We start from the raw sequence: 27,660 nt of genomic DNA, 5'->3' as shown, positions 1-27,660 counted from the left end.
TGGATAACGCCAGCTCACTATCTGTAACGGTCTGTTCCTTTGGAATCAGCTCTGTGTGTCACAATGACCTGGCAAACTCAAATGCTTTCACTATCACTGGAGTCCTTGCAATCCTGCTTTGGCTGTGACCCATTCACTTTTGCCCCAACTTCTTGGAGATGCCTTACTCAGCATCTAATTAGTTAGGGAGGATTTGCCGTGGCTTTTCACCCTGACACAGGAGTGGGAGGACGTGCTGCTGTGGTAGCCCAAATCGGTCCTGTCACTACATTAATCAGATTTTCATAAAAGCATGCATGAATAATTGGATTTATCAGTGCATGTTAATATACACTCATAAATATAATTATAAAAAAATACCTACAATTATAGATAAGATATCTGTACCTTTAGGGATTTATTTTTCAACTGTGGTTACTTGACTCACCTTAGCAAAAGGCTTTACAAATTATACAAACACACAGTACCAGTTTGCAGATGACAGAAATAGGAGAAAAATAATTTCAAAATGATCACCTACTATGTTCAAATTCACTTAACATATCATATTGAAAATAAACTTGAAATTTGTCCCTCATACACATCTCAGAATATGTTTGTGTATGCTTTACTTGCATTAATATGTACATAAATCACCACGTACATTACCTACCACTTTTCCATTGCTACTTTTCCAAATGCCTAACAAATTAGACAGTATCTGTTCAGTGAAGTCTGTGTACTATACAACTTCCACAAGCACCTGTCTCTCTATGCTGCAATTTGGATTTTAACAATTACCCAGATATTCCTATTTCCATGTTAGATTATCGAATGTATGTTAAGAACTGCATTTGAATATCTGTCTATAGTTAAATCTTCAAAATAAAGCCTATTATCACTCAAATTAAAGAGGGGAACTAAATAGGTGGTAGCAGCCTAGTAATTCAACAGGCTGAAATTACATGCCTCCTAATAGAATATAAATATTTTTTTAGCATCTCGACCATAAATTTGGTCAATTTAATCCATTTTTTTAATAAGACTTTACTAAAACACACCAACTATAAGAAGGGGAGGAAAAAGGGAGGAGGGAAAAGTGCAGAAACCTAGGGGGTGATCCTGGCAGTGAAAGTCATTTTCAAAGACCATTAACTATCAACTGCTTTACTCAGGGCTCTGATTAAATAAGAATATACATCCTATGTTAAAAGGGATGTCTATATGAGTGGGCTCGAGTTTAGAATAAAAATATATTGTACACGCTATAAAAAAAGAATCAAACCACGATACACAATTAGGTATCTAACTTGTAAGAAAAACAGTATATGTGCCTTTTAAGTTGTTAGTGAATAAACATTTAAATTATTTGGGGGAGAGGGGTAAAAAGTCAGACAAAATCACCATTCCCACTTTAAAGTACAGATTCAACAAAATAAAACTGTGTTTGCCTATATGAATAGAAAGAACTAAGAGACCACTGGGAGAAAAATTCATACCGAACATGCTTTTAAATGGATTCCAGCAATGTTATTATATATTTCTTGCAATATATTGTATTTATCATTTCTCTGAAACATGCTAGATTTTATATTAGTAAGAAAGTTTGCTTTACCCTGTCATATCTCTGGTGAACAGATGCTCTGGTATTAATGTAAATCGTTGATTTAATTTTTTAGCTTTCTTGGTTTGCCCCTCACCTATCTAGGAAATTATTTCTCTGGTGATAACTAACACATCATGCTAATGAGAGAATCTAATGCACAATAGAAAAATGTCACTACTAATAATATTTGCATGAAGTTAAATAAAGCAACTGTAAGAGAATGTCAGACAGTTGTTCTTTAATAAGACACAGTTTCACAATGAAATTATGTTGTTAATTGTGTTACATCATTGGGTGAATCCTAAATTACTACATAATGATGCACAGAGTCATTTATAATTCTAACTCAGTATTTCACTCATGTCTGAAAAAAGACCTTATTAAGGGATCTACATTTTATTTTAAAAGGTTAAATATACCTCACCAACAATAAAAGGAAAATGCCTCTAGTAATGTAAATGTTTAAAATGTGGGCTATAGCCATTTACCTGCTACGGTTTCATTTCTGAAATATTTCAAAATATATTAGACTACTGCATCCCTTGAGGTTCCTACAAATAATTATATTTGCTAGTCTCTCAAATATACAAAACATTTACAAAAACAGAAAAATCATCTTTTTTTAAAAAAAACAACCACCACCTGGTTTTTAAAAAATGTCAAAAGCAAGCTTTATTTTCTGCTTTTACCAATACTTCATGAGGTTATATGGGCAAAATATCATTCTGGACTCCTGGAGATTAACAGAGAAGATGAGTAAAGGGTTTCTGGTCATTCTCGACCTGTCACTAATCAAAGTATCCTAAAGAAAAACTCCCTTTACAAAAGTCAGGAGTCATGCCCTTTAAGGTTATCAAATATTTGTCTGCATGGAAAAAAATTTCTCTTTTGAAAAAATTGAATATGGGAGAAAAATGTAGTGAGGAAGAAAAATGCAAACTGTCATATCTCGAAGTTTAGAACATACTTAAGTCCACACCAAATCTAAACTGGCTTCATACTGTGGTTATCTTTTTGTTACTATTAGTCAGACTGAAAGACTTAAGTATAAGCAGATCCAACTTCGCTCATACAAAAGGCAAAAATTTTTATATGCCTACTTCCTAATTTACCGATAGAAAACACAAACCTAGATTATTCAATTTCAGTATTCATGAGCTATTTCCTACTACAAGTTTTGCTGTAGTTAAATAATAGTGCTGGTGAGTTCTCTATAACTCAGTATGAAACCTACTAGTCAGTCTTCTCTAACATTTAATGAAATGATCAGGTAAATCTTACAGCTTTATATTATCACAAAAAACTTTGAAATAAAAAATAAATTTATTCATTTCATGAGCTAAATCATTTTTTTCTTAGAAACTAAAATAATCATAATAGAAAAACCTTTTTAATGCCTTAGCAATGAGATATACAGAATTCTGCATATTTGATTAAACTGGACAAACTTTTACCTGTAGTAAGACAAAAAATGCTGGCTTAATGTATATATTGACACTAGTATTCCTTCAAACTGTGGGCTTCAAGAGATATCATTTCAAGAAACGTGTCTTCCTTGCACACGCACGCGCGTACACACACACACTCTCTCTCTGAATCAGCATTGCTGATGAACTACATAGGTAAGGCAAATAAACATATTAAACATAAACAGCACATATATATTTTTTTGATTTACACAGTTTGAATTTAAGTTTACACATTGCATTTAAGTCTACACAATATTTATACAAACTAAAATATCATCCTGAAGGAGAAAAAAAAAATAAAAACATGTAAACTCATACCCTCTTTTACATGCTTTCCCAAAATGCACAGGAGGTAAACATTTAGTAACCATGACAGAAAAAGAGGGGGAAGGAAGTCACTAACTACATCAAAACCAAAAAATAAAGAAAACATAAAATATTGTTAAATCACAACACTTTTTTTAAATTGTGATTTTTCTCCCGTTATTGTACTACTGTTTAGTAAACAGGGTAATTAATCTTATAGTTTTATATAGCATCTATTATGCATACATTACTTTCCTATATTTCTACTATGTGCATACAGTCACAGATGCTCACTGTGACACATGCACACAGGTACACACAACATAGATCTTTATATACCACAGAGTCAAACAGCTGGATCAAAGACATCGTAATAGCTTAGTTGTACAAGTTTCTCTCTCTCTCTCTGTGATTTCATATTATTTTCCTAATTATGATCCATCATTTATATAATTTACTTTATTTTGTTGTTTTTTAACTAAAATGTTTTCCACAACTTAATGTCTCCTTAGATTCAAATCTACTTGGAAATGGGCTAGTGCCAAAGAAGCAATCTAACACCATCTATGTGGTTCAATAGCCATTTATCAATTGATCATTATCTCTATCTGGTTTTATTAACTCTTTTCTAGCTAGAGGGAGACCTAAAGCAATCTTCCCTTCCAACATACACATACACACACACACCACACACCCCTAACCTCCACTAATACAGAAAACCCTAAAGGTGACATCTAATTTTTAAAGTGTGGAACAAGTTATTTAGTCCTAAGGTCAGTGAAAACATACTTCGTGTTCCAACCAGGAAGACAGCCACCCAGGTACGGAGATGCCTCAATAACACCCCTCTCACAGCACTGCAATGACAAGGAATATCTCTGGGAGGAAATGAACTTAACTTGTAAGAATGGGAAATTGCACATAAAGAGTTGCTTATTGGGTTTATGTTGATTGCATTTAAACCCCAGCTTACTGTATCAGCAGTAATCAGGGTCCCTCTACAGGATATGTCAAAATACACCTTATTCAAATGCATTTATCCTATCTAGAATTGTGTGATAAAACAGTTTGCCAGCTAAACGCTACAAAAGCCTGGCTCTGTGCACAATTTTCTGCAGATGTATTTCTAAAGTTTTGGTAGCTTACAGTCTAGCAAATTGTTTTCTTTCCTTCATTATCAATACTTAAAAAAAAAACTAAATTAAGTCAATTAAGTATTTAATTCTCATGAACTATTACAAACAAAATAACTTGTTTGTGTTTAAGAAAGTAATTGCAGTATTTTTTTTTTACATGAGTGGAACCACCTCAATTTCTTAACCGCCATCTGCTTAAAATCCAAATATTTGTCAGTAATACTTTCGTACTGTGTGGATGATAATATCATACTAACTCTTGCTTTGTGTGGATTTGGTGTAGGCTTTTGAAAAGCAAGACGCGTCTAGGAGGGAGGCACCAGGGAACTTCCCTCCCTCGCTTGAGCACAGTCCAAGATGAAAGTTTCTGGGTTGTTTCCCTTCGCTTCCTCTCACCCTCGCTCCCCCTTGGAGCCGCAGAGCCAGCAATTGTGCAAGAGGAGCCGGGCGCGCAGGGTGCGTATCACCGAGCGCATGGTACGAGCCGCCGGCTCCAGTGATTAATTATCAGAGGCCGGTGGCCTCGCACTAACACTTCAGCTTTCCCGGCAGAGTCAGCACAGCACACCCAGCCGCCGCCAGCGCGGCCCGGACCGAGGAGCGGCTCTGGGGAGGACGCCGAGGCTGCGCCCGAGAGTGAGTGCGCCGGCGGCCGCGGCTGGCGGCCGGGCAGGCGGGCGGGCGGAGCCGGAGCTCGCGCTGGCTGGGAGCACAGGGGCGAGTGAGCGCGGAGGCGGGTGGGCCGCGGGCGGAGGAGCTGGGACCGCCGGCACAGCCCGCCACGCACGCCGCCTCCTGCTCCGGCGACCCTCGGTGCTGGCAGAGATTCCTGCACAGCCGACTCCTCAGGTCGGAGTCCGAGCTGCTCCCAACCCCAGGAAGTCAGTCGGGCTGTTCGGAGGGGCCCCTACATTTTATGACTGTTTGGAGAACCTCCTCTGAGATAGCAGACACTTTGATGAAGTGATTAATATAGAGAAAGATACATTTGTTGGGTGGTGGCTTTTTTTGTTTTTTTTTTTAATTTTTAACAGAAAACAAAGAAATAAATGAAATCTTCTCATGATCCAGGCTGTACTGTGAAACTTTACAACAAATGCCTTTCTTTTACTTCAGTCCCCTTTCCCCTTTTTCTTTTAAGGAGCCCTTAGGGAAACCATGAAGTAACCCTGCACATTCCAGTAACACAGTTATGACAAAACAGAGCCCAAGTATGAAGTGATAAAATTTTTAAAAATTGTTTAGAAAGAAAAATAGCAGAAGCAAAAGTGCACATAACAATTCAAGGTTTCTTTTTTAAAAAAAATGAAAGTAACTTACCTGTTGGGACATTCTGAATAAAAGGTTAGTATCAGCGTTTTGCCATGTCCCCATGAACCCTGGTTCAGCCGCAGTCGTTCTGGTTCCGAACTGCATGGAGTTGTCAGTACAGGAGTCTCTTAAAGTCAAGTCTCTTGCCCTCTTTGGCTCTCTGTCTCTCTGTGTCTCTCTTTCTCTCACATCCACTTCTGCCTCTTCTGACTGAAAAGTGAAGGTGGATTTTTTGAGCCTCTTGGCAGCCAGTAGTAGCAGGAGTGTAGTGTAGTTAAGAAGCTGGCTGAACTGTGCATTTCATTTGGGAAGGGGGGGATTTAGGGGAGGGAGGGGGTCAGAGCTTCTTTCGCACCTTCTGCACAGATACCCCTATCATTTATGCATAGATTGTGACTCCCAGAGCTTGCCTTTGCTCAGTTTAACAGCTGCCTGTCAGGTGTGCAGGCAGCACTGGAGACCCAACCATCAGCTTCAAACTCTCAGCCACTGCATGTCATTGGATAGCAGAGCTAAGAGTCAACTAACTGCACTGTTCCACTGTCAGGCACCAAATGACACCCTACACTAACCCTTCTCCAGACACACAGATAGATACACACTTCTGCACATTCCAAGCAGCACCATGAACACGGACGGCACATGGGGCGTGGAGAAGCTGGGGCCCTTCCCAGGGAATTTTTCCCAAAACAATGTTTTCAGGTGTAACATGCAATATCTGACATCAGTCTTTGCTTTAATATTTGTAAATTGCTATGCTTAAACATTTTTTTCTAGTTACACTGGAAGAAAGAAAAATATTTAGCTGTAAGAGAATGTAAAGTTGGCTCAGTTGTCCAAATGTTAACTCCTAAAAGTCATATAGTATGTGCTGGACTATTCATAACCACATAAAAACTCCTAGAGAAAATAATATACATATGGACGTGACCTTACACTCTAAAAAGTAAATAAATAAACCTAGCAAATTTTTTAACATAGAAGATACACAGTAAACATTTGCAAAATACATACATACATATAAACATACATTCATACAATATAATATCCAATTCCTCAGGCCATTAATTACTCAACTGGATGTTAAGTAATAAGAAACTGAATGGCAAAGAAAAAAGGGTACCTTTTCTTAAAGCTCAAAAGTAGAAAAAAACTCCCATGTTAAAGTTCTGGATGAAGCATCTACAATATCCTTTCAAATCACAAAACAGAAAGATATGAAGAAAAAAAAGCCTGTCCCATTTCAGGCAAAATATAATGAATGTAAAAACTCCATTTTTTAAATTCAAGATCTCTCGAAGATTCTATAACGTTTTCCTGCCTGATGAAATAATATAACCTCCATAGCATATCATATTTTTAATTAAACCTGTTTTTAAAAGACAACATCTCTTTATTAGATAGTATTTATCTACCTTGTTTATGGAAAAGCAGAACTGAACAAAATGCACTGTACATAAACAGTAACTTCAAAATGGAAAGCTAAATTCATGTCATCTCATAAAAGTAGTCAGCAGGAAAAAGCCATCCTTCCTAAACTTAAAGTGTAAGGAACATTAATCTTCAACCACCTACAAATATCGAGGACAAATGTACCACTCTCCGTGCTCCTTCTTAACTGAAGAATAACAATAAACCTTACTCTCTGAAACAACAAAAGACACAGAAAAGAGCTTCAATGGCAGCTCTGTGTCATTAGTGGACAATGAGAAAAGATGAGAAAACGTACACTATGTTGACACAAATGTGCCTTCCCCTCTAGAACCTACATCTCCTGAAAGCTTTTCTGTTAAACTTCCCTCCGGTTCACCACCATTAAGCACAAAAAAGTCTCAAAAGCAGCAAATTCAATATCTGAGAAGAAGCAAACAAGAACCCAAAGAATTGTTGCCTTAAACTATATTAAGTCCACCTGTGGTCAATAAAAATATTCTTGAGGGGGGAGGGCAGGAAAAGCCCCTACGAGTCAATTGTCAACAGTGACTGTACCTTTACAGCTAGCTATTACCCACTTAAACTCCCTCTAAAATTTGCTAGCCTCTTGATTTCTGAAGTGGCACTCAGTGCCTCAGTCAAGCTGCCTGCTCAGCTCCTGACCTTCCCACTAATGGCTGTTATTTGTGCGAGGCTTAAGGACACTGTCAATAGCAAGCTTCCTCCTCGCTCCTCTCAAGCTCTGTTGTATCGCTTTGCCTGCATGTTCTCTCTCGCCTGCCTCTTGCTCTCTCGCTCCCCCCTCCTTCCTTCCTCTCTCCTTCACTCCCTCTTCCTCTTCTTCCAGCCCCCACCCCTTCTTTCTTTCAGTCCTGCAGTAATCTTCCTTCCCTGGTATCCTACCCCCAACCACCCTCCTCTCTCTCTCTCTCTCTCTCTCTCTCTCTCTCTCTCTCTCTCTCTCTCACACACACACACACACACACACACACACACACACACACACAAATACAAAAATCAGCTGGCATGCAGCAGCAAGCACCTGCAGTAATAGACTCTTTTATTAAAACTGTTATTCTGCAAGACTTGAAATTCCCCGTGGACCGGGCCATGTCAAAGCCGATATAATTAACTAGAGGCTCAGCAACGGATCAATTACCAGACAAGCAAGTGATAGTGAAATCAATGAAAGATCATCAGCCACATTATCAGTGTTGCAACTCATTAGGGCAAAACTGAGAAATGTGCTCAAAGCGAGCCCAAGCAAGGTGGCATTACAAAACAAAGGGCTAATTTGGAGACCCTGCTGTGAACAATCTGTAACAGAATTAGCCTTTTTTCCCCCTAAACTGCACAGCTCCGTAACTAAATGTGACAGACTGAGAGAAGCAGTTTATTAAGACACCAACCCCAAGTTTATTTAGTTCATAAACTCTCTCCTAGAAAATCAATACAGTCTGTACAGGGTTATTAGGCTGACTAGCTAATACATCCAAATCTGGTCTGCTCGGCCAGCAGTCCGCTGACAAAATGCTACCCAGCGTAGGCAAACTGAGCTGTTTCAGATATCAAAGTCTGAGGTGGCTCTAGGTAAAACAAGTCTGCAGTGTAACTAGTCCCTGCATATTACTGCCAACGCACAAGCCACAAAAGCACTGGGACATCTTTGAGGGTCAAAATAGTTTTCCGCAACAAATCTGCATCATACGATACTGCACCTACTAACTGGATTTGATGAAACACAATTGAACTAGTTTGTAAGACTACCAAGTGGACAAGCTTTATTACAGTAAGAGACAACAATTAACCCAAAGACTTAAAAAAATGTACCTATGAAGCACAAAAATCACTTCTGAGTTTGTCCACCGGCTATATAATCATCTACAGATTATGGAACAACTCTTTGGAATTATTTTGTATTAAAGTTATTTAAAAGTGGGGAGTGGACAAAAGCATCCCTTCCCCAGTAACTGCTTTTTTATTGCCCTGATTCCATGTATTTCAGGCTAAAGATCTGCAAATACCAAGGCTATGTGATGGCTTTCCCACCTTTGCTGATAGTGAGAGACGTAACCGTGGAAATTAAGGAGCTTGGTACCAACTAGGTCTGAATGGCACCTCAGCTATTAAAGACAATATGGAATGTGAGTCCCTCCACCTCACCACAAGACATAGCAGAAGTAAACTTACACAAAGAAACTCACATACAGTTTACAGTGTTAAAATAGCCTGGAGAACTGAAGAAAAAAACAACAGCTTTTGGAAGTGACTGTTTATGATGTTTATCATTTAAAATGTATTTTCACAGGACTTGAATAAAATCCAATTTATAGATTGCTGTAAATAAACAATTCCCCCTAACTTTTGACCTGATACCTTACTGAGCATTTCATAGCTGGTGTTTCTGAGTAATGTGTTAAAAAAAAAAGTTATATATAATGTTTACACACACACACACACTCACACACACACACTCACACTCACATATATTCTGAACCTATTCAATAGATGCCAATGTTTTGGGTAATAATTAAAAGTTGTAATTACAGAGGAATTTCATTTTTTAAAACCTTTTTGCATATAACTACACACTGTGCATGTACCCTCAATGAGATCCAATTAGTTGCAAAGAATTTGCATTTCAGTTAGTGTGGGATAACAAGACTTCAGGGAGACACAATGCAATTCCACCAGCAGAGTAAGAAAGTGTGTTCTTTCTTGTTAGCTCCATAAGCAATCATTCCCACAACCGACTGTTTAACATGTTACTGATCTTTTCAATATTTGGATATTGAGGTGGGTTTAGGTTTTCCCCTCCATTAAAAGAAAAAGGGACATGTTGGTTCAAACATCAGCACAATGATTACGTGAAGAAACAAATGAGCAAAGGATTTTGTTTTGTATGTATGTTTGTGGGTTTTATTTTTTTTTTTTTGGGGGGGGAGATATTGCATACTTTTTCTTTTCTTAATACTTAGTACTAATTTCTTTAAGAGCATGTTGCTTTTTAAAAGCAAATTCTATAATGGGGGTAGAGAAAACTCATTGAGATAGTTTATATGTAAATATAAGGTTTGGTGATAAAGGCACGCATTTAGTATACTGAGGAAGTACATAAGGATTTTCATTTTTTCTAGCTATGTTTCCAACAGTGTAAATTGTAAGCAAATATAAAGTAAATGTATAATTTATATACACAGATTAACAAGCATCTCTAGGACTTCAGCTGGTTCACGGAACAATATCTGTAATTCCCTGGGTTCAGTTCAGCAGCTGTTAACAGATTCTATAATCTGTAATGACAGTAAACTGGCCTTTGCTCTTCTTTTATTCACTATTCATTTTCAAGGCTTGGTTAAGTACAGAGCTGGGTTAAAGATCAGTGGTTTTTCATGTGACACACGCTGGTATTCATCTAATGGCTTGTCAAGACAAAACTGTCCCTGTTCTTGCCAAAATAATAAAAATGATGCTCCACATCGCATGACAATCAGCACTTCCTAATGGCAAAACAACTCAAGCTTTTGTAATTCACTTATTTCATAGGAAAAAAAAATTTTAAGTAATTGGCTCTCCAATCCTACATGTGGAATTAGGTTGCATTCTCAAAGGAGATTTTTAAAAAACGTTTTGGCCGCTCCTAACTCTAAAGCAACATGTAAACTAGTTTATAATCAAATTAGACTTTACTGTATAAAAATAATGCTGAAGCTACAAATTCATATGGCATTAAGGTACATAACTTAATATATGCAAATTATGCAGAAGCAGCAGGCTAGGCCCAGTCACAGAGGTGGGGTGAACCAATTGAGGAAATGTCATTTTTCTTGAGAACAAAGTATGGGACTTGCTTTGCAACATCTGTTGGGCTGTGTGAAATGTTAACAGATGTCTTAAGTGAATAAAGGAAAAAGAATTAATAAAGGAAACCTCCTCTGAACAGATAATCCGTCCAAATTTCCATATTCCTGAGGAAAAAAAGTTGACAGCAACCTTTTTCCCTGGTGAAACCTGCCATCCCTCCTTTACTGTGTAAAGTTTTGTTTTCTATGTGAAGTTAAGAGGGGGAGATTTCTTGACTCACTATAAAGAAGAGAATAAAGGAAAAGTAAAACTAACAATAATTTTAACTGAGTTTTTCCCTTGTGAATAATTATATCATAATCTAAGCTGCCTGTTTTCCCTTGAGTCACATATGTAATTTGATGGGAGGACAGTGAAAAGTTCACCCCCTAAAAAATACTCAAACACATGAAATATAACTCTACTGTGCCTGCATGTTTTGGGAGAAAGGAAGGAGGGAAGATTAAAAAGCAGCTCTTAAAATAGAGTTCCGGTACGAACACATCTCTCCACGTTACAGTGCTCATTTTCACAGTTAGGATTCACCTGTCATTCACACCTAAGTCCTGGCATTCGCCCTGGCTCCCAGTCCTTCCACTCCCCTCCTAATAAGGGATGAAGCACCGCTCCTTCAATGGTCAAGGGTTCCACACAGTAAGGTCTGATGATCATGAAGAAAACTTTTGGATTATACTAGTTGGGTCCTTGTATTTAAATTTTAAGAAAACGTGGAAACTTTTCTTAGTTTACAATTATCATTCGTGTTTTAATTCATGAGATGATCTAGGCAAACCTGAATGTAGCCACCTTTATCCAGATCAAAAGGCTGCATGCATGCATGCCAGCTACTGACTGTAACCTGGTGCTCACGTGTGTGAAGTGAATATAAACCTTATTCTTCTATAAATCTTCCTCTTTAGAGACGTCCATTCTATTGCTTATTCTCTGAAAACTTGGGATATAAATCTGGGTTAACAGCTCATGTATTAACTAACTCAAAAGGCAGTTAAGGATCTTGACAGATTCAAATGAAGGAAGAAAAAAATTGTGTTGTCCTCTCTGACTGCCAGTCTCCATCACTGGCCCCTCTTCCCTCTACGAGAGTCTGTGTTAAAATTGTATGTTAACTTCGTTTTACAATTATACCTTATCCGGATGATTCTGACAGCCAGGGCTGGGGCCATTTCAACATACAGAATCCCCAGCCAGAATAATCTATAGATTTCAGGGATAAGGTCATGGTCCAAATTGTAAAATAAGACATGTAGGCATATCTTCGGTTTGGGGTTAGTTTGTTTTTTGCCAAAGCATTGTGGGTACTAAATGCTCAGATGTTTACTCACGGGAATACCACTTTAGAACACACGACAAAAAAATAATAAAAATAAACTGCTGTACCAAAAAAAAAAAAAAAAAATTGACCATGCACATGGAGGGAGAAAACGAGTGTACTCAAAACATCATTATGTGACCTCAGACCAAGAGAGGAAAACAAGGTTTGAATAGAACACAGGTTTAAATCACTTTGAACAGTGGCACGAGCATACCTCATAAGCAAATGCTACCTAAAAGTTTCATCTTTTTATGGTGAAAGGGAGAAACCACTCTCGTTGACACTTGTCTCTGGACCAACTGGAACAATCAATGAGAGACAGCGTCCGCTGACAGCCTAATCTGGGGCTCAGTTTCAGATAAACACATCAAGGATCTATCTAAATACCATAATCCCTTGATACACTATGAAAAATAAAAAAAATTGAAAAATTAAAAGATTCGGGTAGGGTGTGGTGGACAAGGTAGTTTATACAATGAGGAATCTTTAGGATCAAGAGTTTTGCAGATGCAAAAGCATCTGAGGTCAGCATGAATCTCAAACCTCCAAAGGATCAAATATTTGACCTACTTTGTTTTGGTTTAAAAACAGAAAAGTGACTTTATTCATCTTCTCTCAGGTACAAACAGTGACAATGGCTTCTTCCAACCATAACCGAAAGTCACTATTTTATGAGAAAATCTTCTAGAGAAAAAGAGCCAGTGATGTGTTTCCTTCCTTAAATGAGTGTTAAAAAACAGGCTGGGAGCATAAATGGGGAATTGCTTTTGTACGACCATGAAGCGCTACAAGAATCGTAGAGATAGTGTTCATTTCTTTATTTACTTCCTTCTCAAGTCTGCAAACCAAAAAGTTTGCAGCCCCAGTGAAAATGTCATAATAGTTTAAATCACTGTCAGGAAGGAAGATTGAGATTCACAGACACCCGGGAAATCCAACACTGCTTTTAGAGTTATCACACATGGTTATCTATTGATGGTACCCCCTTATATGAAACTCACAACCTAAAATAACAAATTTAAAAAGTGAAATGCCAGTATAACTGAAGTTTCAAAATCTTTGGAAAAATCACAGACTATTTTATATACATACGTATTTAAATAAAATGTTGAAACAAAGCAAATTTACATAAACTTGGAGACTGTTTTCAAAATTAAGAATCTCAGAAGGTGCCAGAAACTCACTCATAGAAGGTTAAAACAGAAAGAACAGCTGGCGAAGGCCTGGATGGTGATGACCTTTGGTGGGGAGTAGTGGCTGCAAGAGGCACAGGAAAGCTTCTGGGCTCCAGGTAATGTTCTGTATCTCCATCACCTTGGAGGTTCTGAGTATGATCACTTTGTAAAAATTCGTCAAGCTGTATACACTTACGATTTGTGTGCACATTTCTGTATGCATGTTACACTTCAGCTCTAAAAGCTACTACTGCTACTGCTAAATGGCATGATTACTAAAAACAGTGATAACAATAAATTAGAACTATGTTTAAGGAAGAAAAGAAAAAGGAAAAGAATGGGGGTGGGAGAGAAGAGGGAAGGGACAGAAGATAGCAGATACTTTATCACCGTTAAAAATCATTCAAATAACTGTCACTAAATGTACTGCTGGCAACAATTTCTTCAAAGGTAAAACATATTAGGAATCAAGTAAATATCTGAGTTTCACAGAATGAGGATGAATGTGAAAGACAGTAAAAGGGTGGGGAAAATAATTAGGTGAGTGATACCTTAACTAGGCAGCACAAGAGCGTGAGTGTATGCAAGTGGCTTAAATGGAAAAGAACAACATACCTCAACCTGAGAAGTATCAACTCTACAACACAGGACCCTGAAACGTGCTCACCAACCACCCTGATTGAGCCTGTTCTCTGATTTATAATTATGGCTATTTGGGGGTGAGTAATTTGGGCTAGGCACCAAGCGTGCCTTTTGAGAGACTGGGGAGGAAATTACTCGATAGACAGTATGACTTAGAGGCATTGAGTATATCAAGACAGATTAAGAAGGAAAAAAGCAATTGCAAATATAAGATACTCCTCTGACCACCCAAACACTTTTTACGAGTTCAATCTCTAGGTTGACAGAAGCCAACTATTAAATAAACAAAGCCTGGAGAGAATGGAAGTAACAAAGTGGGAACAACTGGATAATTTGCTAATTGATAAGGGATCCACTTTTGTCCTGACTAGGTCAGTCTCTAGCTCCCTTTTCTTTCATTTATTATAAGGAAAGACATTTTCAATTAAACATTTTTTTTAGGCACTGTCAGAGAATACTGATCAAAAAGCCCTACTTTCCAGGTACAAAAACAGGGAACTTAAGACATAGTTCCTGCTCACAAGAAGTTCGCAATCTAGTACAGGAGATAAGCCATGTAGAAAAACAAACTTAATAAAGCACAATGTGATAAGAGAAGCAGCAGCAGAATCTTGTACGACTTAGAAAAGGAGATTCCTTCCAACCAGTATGGTAACTAAGAGACAGTCTCTCAGCAGAGGCAGCACTTGCCCTGGAACTGAAGAACTTGATAATACCTCTAAAGAAGTGATCCAATTTGACTAGAACATCAGGTAGGATCTGTGGAGAATGTGACGTACGAAAGGGACGGATGGGTCAGTCAGAAGTAGGGTGACAGGAACAGTGCTCTACTCCACTATAAAAGTTGCTATTTATCTTGTTATCCACCAATAGTCCAAACTGCTGAAAGGTTCTCACCAGCAGCATGGAATGATCATTGCTGTACTCTGAGAAGATTTATCTGGCAACAGCATGACAGACAGACTGAAGGGTGAAAAGACAGAAGCAAAGACACCAGTTAGGAAGTTATTACTAGAATAATCTGGGTAAAATGGCTATAGGCAATAAAGCTGGAAGAAAAAGAGCAAGATGCAATCTGGAGCTAAAATCCATGGGACAAGAATGATAAGATACGAGTAACAAATAAGAAGAGTCAGAGATGACACGAAAGCTCTGATCTTCTGAGCACGGGAAAGCAGTAGCACCGACGACACAAATGGGGGTGGAGCTAGTTTGTGGGACTCCATAGCGAGCTCAGTCTGGGGAAACAGCAGATCCCACCGGTGAAGCAGACTGCCACTGGAATGATCAGATCTGGCAGCCATCTACAGAGAAGTGATACAAGAGATAAAAGAAGGTGGCCAAGGTTAGCATCTTGGGGGATACCCACGGTTACCGGGGGAGAAGACAGAAGGAACATATTACCAGGGGCATCATAATTGTCAAATGTTCTGAACAAGAGAAGTCAGAGTTTACAGAGGTAGGATGTTCAGAGTTTTAAATGTTCTAAAAAACAATGCTATATTTAAAGTATAGTAAAACCACTTGTAGTAGTACGTAGTAGTAAATACAGTGAGAGCAAAACAGAATGCAGGGGAATGATAAATACCCAAATCAGCATAGTGCCTGAGTGGGGTTGTATACCGGACAGAGGGGACGGCAGTCCCCACAGAATAATTATAAGGGTGGTAACCTTGGGCTTTAGATGTACACAATTAGTTCTTAAGTTTGGGTACATGGGTGTTCATTATGCCATTCCACGTATATATTTCTGGCTGCAATATTTTATAATGATGTTTTTTGTATCCTAAGAGAAATGTCTTAGTGGACTGATAGCTACAGAAGTTATAGAATCCAGATTCTACAGGAGTTAAGTAAGCAAATTATAAAGACATGGAGGCAGAAAAGATAAAACATTCTTTAGGGAAATGTTGCAAAGCAAGAAACTGAAGTAAGAAAAGGCTGGTCTGAAAAGTTACCAGGGCCTGCGAGAAGTTGTGTTATCATGTTGATGGTTTGCTTCTCACTACAGGGGAAAGAATGAATCTATCCATAGGCAAAGGGAATGAAGCCAGCAGAAAAAAGGGTATTGAAAATCTAAGCCAGAGGGAAAATGATATAAAAGGGTCCTAGAAGAGAATGTGATCAAGAACACACATGAAAGGGGTGCCCCTGAAGGGAAAAGAAAAAAGTTTTTCTCAAACCAAAAATAAGAGACATAAAAAAATATTCTGTGGTTAAAAAATATATATATATATATTGAGAGTGTCATGTCAGAAAGCCAATTTACTACCCATTTCCACCACTGAAGTGTACACCTGTTGAAAGGAACAGAGTTTTATCCACCTTTGGCAATCCAGGGCCTAAGCGAGTGCTAAACATATAGTAAATGTTCAATAAATAACTGCACCAAAGAACTGATCGTCTCAGAAAAGAGGAGGTCACTTGCTCAGAGAAACAAAGGATGAAATCAAGCACTATTAAAGAGCAGAAAGGGTTTGGTCCAATTAGAGAGAGTAAAATGAAACTCTGAATAATGAGAAATGAGTAAGACATCACAAACAGCAGAAAGAACTCAGCCTTGTTTCTTAAAAAGCCGTGAGAAATTACAAGCAAGCAAACTGTGTTCAAGAAAGTGTAGCTCAGATTTCCCACTTTGGGAAGTGGAATACTTAGAACGGCAAGAAGTCCTTAATGCAAAATTGAAAGAAGGCATGCTCCAAAACATATACCCTAAGAGGCAATAGTACCTTGTAAATCATTGCCTTTATAAGGCATTCCTATAGAATATAGTTCTTATAAACAAACTAGACTAGAGAATGATTTTAGGATGAAATTATTTAGATGGCCCCCAATTCCAAGTGCTAACTACGAAGTGTTTTTGTGTTTTTTTTTCAATGTCTATAAATTTATTCCTGGCTAATGAAATTCCCCAAACAAAAATCAAAAAATGTTATGCTATGTCACATACGTAATTTGAATGAAGGAGTAGGCGATGTGAAAGAATGTCACTTCATTAACAAACGTGAGAGGAAGCTTAGGAGAGCTAAGTTCCCCTCCTTCCTTCCTGATTCGTGTCTCCAGAACTGCAATTGTGGTCCAAAGTCACCCCAACTCCATGTACAATTAGTGAGGGCTGCATTAGCCGAACGGGGCACCTCCATCCGGAATCCCTCCGGAGAACAGGGAAACGATGAGCTGCATCACCTGGCCAATCTCAGCAACCGCCAAACAGTCACCTCAGGGACTTGGGCAAAGACATCCATCCACGGCGCTGGCAGCCACTACAGCCTGCCTTCCTGAGTCCTCTCTGTAAGGACCACCATCTAAGTGACCTGTCATAGAGCTTTATAAAGCAGCATTAATACTGGGGGCCAAAATGAGATTGATCTTTGAGCTTCGTGGTCTCTTGTTGTCAACGGTGCATTATAAAACCAATACTAAATACTTTATAAACAGGTCTCCCTACAGTGTATTAGAAAAACAGTACATATTTCATGCCCCATAGTTAGGTAGCCACATATCCATCAGACTACTAAATTATTTATTAGGTGCTCAGAAGTGCAATAAGAGTCAATAAACTAACTTCTGAATACTTACAAGCTGCTATTTCACTGGAAATTGTACCTGAATGAGAAAACTAGAGCACAAACTGAATGGGGGAGGGAAATGTCCCAGCTTTCTCAAGTGTACTGCTAGAAGGAAGCACAGGCCTTAGGGATGAGAGGGGACAAAAGCTGCTGTGTCCTGAAAAGAGTCTTGGTTACTGAATTCACAAAGAAACCCCATACTCATTTCCTCCCTCTTCTGTCTAGATTTCTCTAGTCCTATCAACCTTGGAGACAGCTCAGGGAAATAAAAATTGGTGGAAAACATTTCGAACACACCCTGAATCAGAGCAGATGACAACCAATGGTAGGTACCTGACATCTCCAAAGAAACTACACAATGGCTTGAGGGTATAAGCTTTCTGCAACATGCACAGCATGGAACCGAGCATTTTGTTTTTCTCTTTCCACTTTCAGTTAAAGTTTCCAAGACCGTAGACACCCTACGATCAGTCTCTGGGGCCCAGACCAACATCATCAAGCATTTCTTTCCAGGTTCCACCCCGCTAAAAAAAATTTAAAAAATAACAAAAAACAAAAATACAACAATAAAAAAAAACAACAAAAAAAACACCCTCTGTACAAGAATGTATTCCAGCCCTTCAAGGAGGAATTTCTTCAGAGGAGTTATTTCCCAAACTATCAGAGGCGTGGACCTTTGTGTAGTATTGTGGGTGCCATGGTTTCACATGTTGGCCACATTAATAGTGGAGAGCAAGCATCTGTAACCCACAGCTGACTGTGCTCCAGCCCCAAAGCACCCGCAAGGCCGATGCCAATGCAAACCACTCTTCCCATCCCACATCTGAACCACACTGGTTTTCTCCAGGAGCCAGGCGCTGAGATACAGTTCTGAAAATGCAGGTTTTGGGTTCTTTCCATTCACATGATGGGTATAGAGTGTTGAGAAGAATAGTGCCAGAGGGGCTGGCTTTTTTTTTTTCTCTCCCATTCCACACCAAGTGAATAAACCATAAAGAGGTTGTCTAATGGTGTTCCAAAATTTCCCAGGGGGAAAAAAAACCTAAACGGATAAATATATAGATTTTTGCACACTGTTTTTGTTTTTCTTCCTAGAGTCTTCCAGTTTTAGCCCAACTGGCTGGAGCTTTTAAGGTTGAAAAACATTTTATGTGGGTAGGAAAAAGAAGTGGAAATAAAGGAGAAACATGGGAGAGACATAATTTCACATCACTTTCTCCACGAGATCTCCCCGCACCCTAGAAATAATGAGAGTTGATGAAAAAAACGTAAGGCAAGACTAGTTTCTTATTCCTTTTGCTACTACAACTACAGCTCAGATAATTATTCATATTAATGAGTTTGGTATGTAGACAAACTATAAAAGACGCAGTCTCTGACCTCAAGTACTTATCTCTGTCTTTTGGGATTTACTCCTCCTGCTAGATTTACTTTTCTTCTTCATACCCTCGCCCAGAGGAAGCGATCATCACTCAGGACTTGGAGCATTTCCATGGGTGGGGTTTAAATATGGCAACGAGAAGAGAGGAACGTTTGCCCTTAAACAGAGACAATACAGTGTTGGCCCCACAGCTCAGGATGTCTAGTTTGTGACAAAGGGAAGTAGAAACTCCCTGTGAAAGTTTTACATGAGCCTTACTGCACTTTATCAGAAAAATCTTCTCAAGTGGGAAAGGAGATAGTATTCCAGGGTTTTATCACATCAAGCACACATACGCACACACGGTATCACTGTACACAAATGAGCTAATATTAGACAAAAACCTCAACCCACCCTTTGGGTTATTTGTTTTGTAGCAACATGTAGGGGGCAGTTCTGCCCAGTGGTTCAGCACCACAGTTCTGCACTCGATTATTCGGGTTTCAATACCTGGGGCAACGTTTCCTAATTATGTGACCTCAGCAAGTTACTTAGCCTTGCCAGGGCCCAAATTCCTTATCTCTAAAAAGGAAATAATACTAGTCCACCAAATTGTTGTGAAGATTAATTATTTTGATTAGCAGAAAAGGCTTAGCTGAGGGCCTAGCACAGACGCACTCAATAAATACCAGTGGCTGCATATGTATATGTGTATAAAAGGAGATTGCAAACTAGAAGTCCCTAGGCCAAGTTTGGTCCTCAGGCCAAATGTGTTTTGCTTGGTTCCATAAGTGAGTGTGTATGAGTGTGCATGTGTGCTTAATTCACGGTCAACATGCAAAAAAAAAAAAAAGAAATTCTAAATTAAACTGATTTCCAGTTGCTGGGGACAGGGTGGGGAGAGGCGAAGGGTGGACTGTCAGAGAACAAAGATATGGCAATAGAAATTGGTGGGCCTTCATGACAATACTCCGTGGCAGTGGAACAGAAGCTGCTGCTTTTAGCGTGCACTCTCAGATGGGCACATGCTTCCCCACTCCTCCATCTGTTTTCTTCCTCCAGCGCATGACCTGCCTGGCCACTGAAGGCATCTGAGTCTGTAGCCCCTGGCTATAAGTCACTCCTCATTAACCTGGCATACATAGATGGAGAATTCATTCACACATAAGTGAAAAGTCATATTTAAATAAAATGTCAAGTACCAAAAATGTTTTCTATTATGTCTACCTCTGACAAAAAAGAACACTGAAAAGCATTATGTTCCCTTATGCATTTTCCTAAGCCCTATGAGTTAGTAATAGAGACATAAACAGTGAGTAAACCCATTACCTGTCACTATATCAAGGCCTCTGCTACAATTACAGACATGGGCTTTGCGACAACTATTTCAGCAATGGTGGTTCTTAAATGTATTTGTTTTTAACCAGTGGAGACCTTTTGTAAAAAGAAATTCATATTGAACTTACAGGACGAGAAGCACGAAGCCCGGGCCCTTTTGCCTCCATCGCCTGAGACACCCATGCAGAATTGTAAGATGGTACCACAAAAGTTTAGAAAATTGATCTACTCCTATTGCTTTACTATACAAATAGGAAAACTGCAAAACTGAGGCAAAGTTGAAAACAAAATTAGCTGGTGGCAGAGTCTCAACCGTTTTTTGAGACCTGGGTGTTTCAAACTGCTTTTACAGCACAGTTGAATGCAGAGGTCCAGAGGGTTGAAAATCCAATAGTGTACGAGAGCCACTCCACTGACCTGTAAGAACCGACTAAACTTTCAGGAATTTTATAAGCCAGTTGACATTGGTAACTAGAAATCAGCCATGATGGTAATATTTACACCAGAGCAATCAGCAAATGCTACAGATCAGAGCTACTTTACCTTACTAACCAGTGGTTAAAAGCACGTCACTAGCAGAGATTCCGACATTTGGCTAAGTTTGTCATCTTCACATGGTACATGTGGTCATGTATGTGTCTTTGTACTTCTTTCTGGAGACTAGAGGATTTTGTTGAAGACTATGAATAAAACTAAACAAGACTCTTAAGAGTTACAGAACAAAATAAATCAATGCATAAGTTTGGAGTGCTTAGTATATATGAGGCATTATAAGTTTTATAAAAGACAGAGTTACATCTCAGCATCTAGAGCTCCAAGGAAATCAATCATTTTGGATAGGCAAAGAGTCTGGGGTATATTGCTTTATGTTTACTAAGCACCTGTTGTGTGCCAGGTACTGTGGAAAGCATAAAATATTTTTTCATTTGTTCTTCACAGGTCCTATGAGATAGGTATTATTACTCTCATTTTACCAATAAGGAAATGGAAGCTAAGAAAGTTATGTCACTTGGACAAAGTCTAATATTAAGTGTCAAAGTGGGGATTTCAAGACCAACTTGGTCTGATTTCAAAATATGTGCTCATCCTAATATCCTGCATTGCCTCTCCAGGTTTCTACCATTTTAGACAAGAATTTTGTTAAAAGATGTTGCATATTCATCCTGTGTTTTAAATAGAAAAGCTCTTTCTTGATAATTAAAGTTTTTAAAATTTGAACATCAAATTTATATGTAGTAATACCTTGAGGACGTCTAAAGGCTTGGTAGTGTGTGTGTATGTGTGTGTGTGTGTGTGTGTTGGGGGGGGGGGGGGGCTCTGATCACTCCCGGAGGGAAAAAACAATCCTTGGGAATAATCTACTTTAAAATTTAAAATAACCACCATTTTATATTTTAATAGTTATAATTACTTCTTTTATTTTTAATATTTGCCTTCTTCCCATTTCTAGAATCTGCTGTTCTATTTTCCTATGAGCTTTTCCTAAGGAATTGTAAGCATTGTTAAGAAGAATAAAATAAAGTTGTATTGATAAGGAACACCTCCAAATAAATCGTGAATAAGAAGCAAGATACTGAACAGTAAGTATAGTGTATAGTGTACTACCATTTGTGTCCAAAAAGATGAGAAAAATCTGGGAAGGGAGTTACTAAATACTTCTATGTGGATTAAGCTATTTCTGGAAATACTTTTAAGAATCTGATAAACAGAAGTTAGTTCTGAGGAGGGATGGGAAATCTGTTTTCTCTGTATAAGCTTCTGTACTCTTTTCTCACTTCTTACAATATTTATGTATAACAACAAAACAAAACAAAAAAATAGAGTTCACGTTCTACGCAAAATATGAGGGCAATGACTATCTTAGAAGTTCCATATCTAAGCTTGGATGCTTTGTTGCATCTCTTTAGGATGTTTCAAAAGCACTATTTTTCCTGCTTTTCAACTGAGCTCCTATTTGTAAGGTGTTAATATTTATGACAAGATCCTCTACTTTCACCTGACTTACAGTGTAGTTGAAGAGATTATAAATAAACACCCTTGGTTAAATAAAAGTTATAAATAGCTACTCTCTCTTACTAACATAGAAGTGCCACAAGTCAGTACTTGTGTTATTAGCTACAATGCTTCCAGGAGCGTAATTTAGTCAAAAGAGGGATATGGGCTGAGTTTCTCGAGGTAAGGACAATATCAAAAGACAAAGAGAACATGCCAAATGGGTAGACGGGCATAAACAAAAATAAGTGTAAGAAAGCACTGTTCCTTAGGTAGCTGAAGGATGTTAGTAAAAGATAAGATTAGAAAGAGAATATACAGGCAAACTGTGGAGGCCTTGAAATTTATTTTATGTTTCTGAACAAAAAAGTTAAATAATGGAAGTTGCATTTTTGTCTTAGGAACAGTATGCAAGATACATCAGAAAAATGAGTGATCTGAGGCAGGAATATTCAGTTAGGGGATTTGTATTGTATTCAAACATTCCTCTACAACATAAGCTCCAAGAACAAGGACATTTGTTGGTTTTGTGTCTGTCCATACAACAAGCATTTAAACATCTGTCACTATAGCAGACACTAATAGAAAATGGACCTCCCATCACAAAACATGAGAACCTAAACTAGGTGATAATGAGAAACAAAGAAACAATTTAGAGTTATGTTTTGTTTTTTAAAGGATCTACAGGAATTTAGGCTTAAGTGAATTTTAGCTTTGCGGGGTTGCGGGGAGAAGAGTCAAAAATTATTTTGAAGATTTCCAGTTAGAAACATGGTGGATGAAAGATGTCCTAAAACTAACACTTAATTGTATGCATAAGATATAATTTGATATTTTATACATATATGGTATCTATCTATCTAATAGAATTAAACTATTTCTATCTAAAATATATTCTCTGAAGTTAATAAACGTCTAAACCCTGAAATTAGGCTCTAGCCTCGATTCTCTACATTGCTTTCCTGACTTGCGTCTCATCCAACAGTGTATAGCTTCACCACGCACCTCTAGGCTGGTCATACCATTTTCCTTGTACTTACAGCAATGTTATACAGAGGCTGTACATTTGACAAAGCAATCATCTGTCCATGTCAGATTCCCATCTGGGCCTCCCTCCAAATGCCTGGCATACCCAATCAGCAAATACAAGTTATCGCAAACAAACTCTACAATCTGCCATATTTCTGCAACTGAAAAACCTCCTTGCTTAGAACTTGCTTAGAACTCAGGTCTCTGAATTGGACCATAAGAGTCTTCTAAAACTGCTGCCTACCACATTTCACATTTTTGTTAGTCAACAGTTAGTGAAGCCTCCCACCTATCAAAGCTTCAAAGAAAATTCATGTCTGTCCCACCTCTATATTCTTACCCTGTTTGGCAGGCTGCCTTATATTCAGGAGTGTTTAGGAAAATTTGTTGAACGTATGAAGACATAATGAATAAATGAAGGATTGCAGTAACTTTCAGGAGTTCCTATGCCAGGGGGAGAAATTCAGGTCATGATTCGATTGATGTTCCCCTCAGTAGCTATGGCAGGCATTGCTAATTGAGCACAGAACGTTTTTTTCCCCTCCTGACTCACCTCAGCCTCTCAAAGCATTCACCAGCAGTCAATCAAACCTTACCCACAAGATGAAACATATTTGTCATTCCTGAACTATGCTTTTTTGTTAAAGTTCCAATTTGGTGTAATTTAGAAAGATTTTCAGGTAAGCCCAAAAGAAAAAAAGAAAACTTAAAACATTGCTAAGGTCAAAACGAAATCCAGAACGGTGAACTTACTTATAAAATATTCTTTCCTTTTGCATTTAAATGTGGTAAAGATACCTAGTATATTGTGAGCACTGGAGTACTGGATGAAAAAACGTAAAATAGAGAGCTCAGACACATCTAAGAGATCAGCAATGAAATCTCTCAAGAAAAGTCCATCTCTGTTCCCTTTCAAGAAATCTGTTTCCTTTGTACTGCAGACTTATTTTTCTCAAAACTAAAATAAATAATTATGAAATACTATGGAGTCATTTGTCCAGATAGCTCACAAGTAATCACATACTTTTTTTATAATTTTCCTAGAAATATTAACAACAAAGATGAACTCCTGAACATAATACTATGTATATATTTTTAATAAGCTTATTTTTAAATTACTTTCATTCTAATGAGATAATCAAAAGATTCAGTTTTAATGTATTGTGACTTGAATTCCTATCTGAAGACAAAACTCTAAGAACTTTGTAAAAATTACACCTTTAAGAAATAAACCATCAGATGACAAACTCTTCACCTTGTCAGATTTTGTGGCAAAAAAAATAGTTAAATGGGGAAGGATTACATTTCAGATGGCAAGTCGTTCTGGCTCTTTTTGCTTTGTTACACGCTGTTTAACTAGTGCCTAAACATGATAAGCAAATCCAAACTACTACGAAAAAATCAGAGGCTGCAGTATTTTCACATGTTTGTACTTGCATCTTAATGCCAAGTCTACTGCTTTCAATACAATTAAGTACCACCTGCAAGTTCAGCTTCAAGACACATTAAGACTGTATGTCTTAACAATATTAAAACAATTGATCAATGAGGTCAATGTGTTTGGGGGGCCAGTAGGAAGTCAAATGAGATGCTTCATGCAGCTGTAGACAAAACCAGTGACTTAAGCTGCAAATTAGTAGTTTTATCTTAGAACTGAAATTTTCATGCAGTCTTAGAGAACAAGTGTCATTTTTACAAATTACTTGGCAATCATGCATTTCAAAGACAGCCTCTCAAATGGCCAGACGAAGAAAAAATTTAATAAAGGAAGGAATCTATGCACTTTCCTTCTTTTCTAGATTCTCTCCTTTTCTGAACAAATACATACCATCAAGTGAACAACCATCAAAATATCAACAATCTTTTCTAAAAAGAAAAAGAAAAATATAATAACTTGCCGTGTTCGTACCATAACAAAGAAAACTGCGGGAGGAGCAAGAGCTGGCAACTCCACCAAAGCTAAATGTATTCCACATGGTTAGTGGCCAGTGAGCTCTGCAAAAGGGGGAGAAAATCTGACACTTCAGGCTTCAAAACGAGCATAACCTACTAGGTCCCCTCTCCGTTAGGATTCTGGATGCACATTTTAATAATGATGAAAACGTATGGAACTACACAAAAGCTTAATGTCAGGATGTTTCCGCGTCCCTTAATATCATTTGAACATCCCAGGTCAAATATAACATGACACTAATGGTCTGGAAGTAAAGTGGGTGACCTGAAACTGTGTATTTTATGTTAACAGATCTCACAGACTCCTCTTTCCATGGTTGTGGGACAGACATAGCAGAGTTTGAACATTAACAAAGGTTGTTAAAGTAAAGCTTAATCCCAAATGTGTTAGCATAAAACTACTCACTTCAAAAAGATTTTAGAATATGTTTTATTAAATCCTGAAATGCATGTCCTGGTAAATTTCTGTATACATTTGATTTACAAATTCCACTGAAAATATGCCACAGCTGGCAGAATAAATTACTACAATAAATCATTATTAAATAACTGTAAATCTTTGTAATGACATAATGCCTAACTAAAAAAAGTATACAGAAGTGAACATTCGGTAGAAGAAAAGCACTCTTCACACAGGAAAACAAATTATAAAACTTACCATGCCAACACTACAGTATGATTCAGTGACTAAACAGGGAAATAAAATTCACATAAACAGTATTTAAATCTGCAGTGGAGTTGTGTTCACTATTGCATCAAAATGAATTGGATGGCAAGGGGTAATGGACTCAAGTTTTTGACATTAACATTTGCACTGCCAAAGGGTAGGTCTTACATGTACAGCTGCATCCAATATTTTGCTAGACAATAAAAACATATCCCAGGTATCCATCGGCAAGCCCAGTTTTCCCCTTCTCTGAAGTTTCATAAATATTCCTTTAAAACTCATCTATTTTCCCACTACCACCCTCTCTACCATACAAAACTCCACCCTATTTCAAAATAAACTTTTTAAATATGTGTGTGTGTGTGTGTGTGTGTGTGTGTGTGTGTGTGTATGTATTATTCTTTTTGATGTGGAACAGATGGAGAGTTATAGCAATCCATTACTTTAGATATCACTTGAAGTGAATCACTCCAAACATCCCTGCCTTATTTAGTTCTCCCAAGCCTCCATTTGTCAAAGTGTAGACATTTGGTACTTGTGTCACAACCATGAGGCACATGGCTCCAGCCCAGATGAGCTCCAGCAAAGCGACAGGCCCCAAAGTGCCAGTTTACGGAGTATGATTGCTTCTTCTGCCTCTCGGGGAGGGTAAATTATTAACCGACACTTTCACAACAGAAAAACTGTCTAAGGTAAACCCATTAAAACAGTTAGTCCACCGAATATTTCACTGTCAGTTGGTAAAAAACCTTTGTCCAAGTCATCACTGCCCACTCCTGTTTGTTTTTCTTTTTCAATTCCCAGTCACTACCTCTTCATAAAATGAAAAGATGTCCCTGAATGCCACCTCCACTTGTTTTTCTATTGGCACAAGTGTCTCTGAATAACTTGTCCAACAAATGCAGGATTTACCAACATACGATTCAGGAAAGTTGCCCCCAACTTACAGACTGAACTACCCAATAAAATAAGGAGCAAAGATAGTCTCTATTTTAGCCTAGATCAAAATCTTTTTGCAAATATGAATGGGAGGGCATTTTTCCCTGTATTTCGCTTTCTAATTTGCCTTCAACTATACGTACAAAAAGCCATCCCTTTCTCAACGTGCAGTAAGATCATTATTACATGCATCTACCCAACAAGCACTTGGGCCCAACAGTCATGCATTTATTTACTTCACTAAAATCATTATTACATGCATCTACCCAACAAACACTTGGGCCCAACAGTCATGCATTTATTTCTTCTCAACAATAGATTTCTCCCTTAACCTCCACTTCCATTTGCACAAAGCCCTTCTCTGCATCGTGCTCACCTTCATAGAAGAGCAGAGCATCTATGCTATGGCCTCAAAACATGGCATAATTCCAGACCAAATAAATCAGTATAAAGATATCTAACTCTATGAAGGGGGATAAATATCTACAAGTTACATCTGGAAACAAATGAAAACATTTCCAAATAAATGAAAGTTCAAAATGAGAGACAAAGATATCCTGAGAGGACACACTGCCCCAA

The 27,660-nt window shown here is 38.0% G+C and overlaps 1 protein-coding gene across 6 annotated transcripts in view; it reads right to left on the bottom strand.

The window, feature by feature from the left end:
- BNC2 (basonuclin zinc finger protein 2) overlaps positions 1–27,660 on the bottom strand; it is a 415,446-nt gene that overhangs the window by 278,914 nt on the left and 108,872 nt on the right. For all 6 annotated transcript variants that reach the window (XM_074330352.1, XM_074330351.1, XM_074330348.1 and 3 more), the window contains exon 2: positions 5,817–6,017. In XM_074330352.1, coding sequence (XP_074186453.1) covers positions 5,817–6,017 — 201 coding nt within the window. The remainder of the gene's footprint in view (positions 1–5,816; positions 6,018–27,660) is intronic.

Source organism: Rhinolophus sinicus, linkage group LG04 (assembly GCF_036562045.2).
Source record: "Rhinolophus sinicus isolate RSC01 linkage group LG04, ASM3656204v1, whole genome shotgun sequence".
Taxonomy (NCBI): domain Eukaryota; kingdom Metazoa; phylum Chordata; class Mammalia; order Chiroptera; family Rhinolophidae; genus Rhinolophus; species Rhinolophus sinicus.
This window is presented reverse-complemented; position numbering and strand designations above follow the sequence as displayed.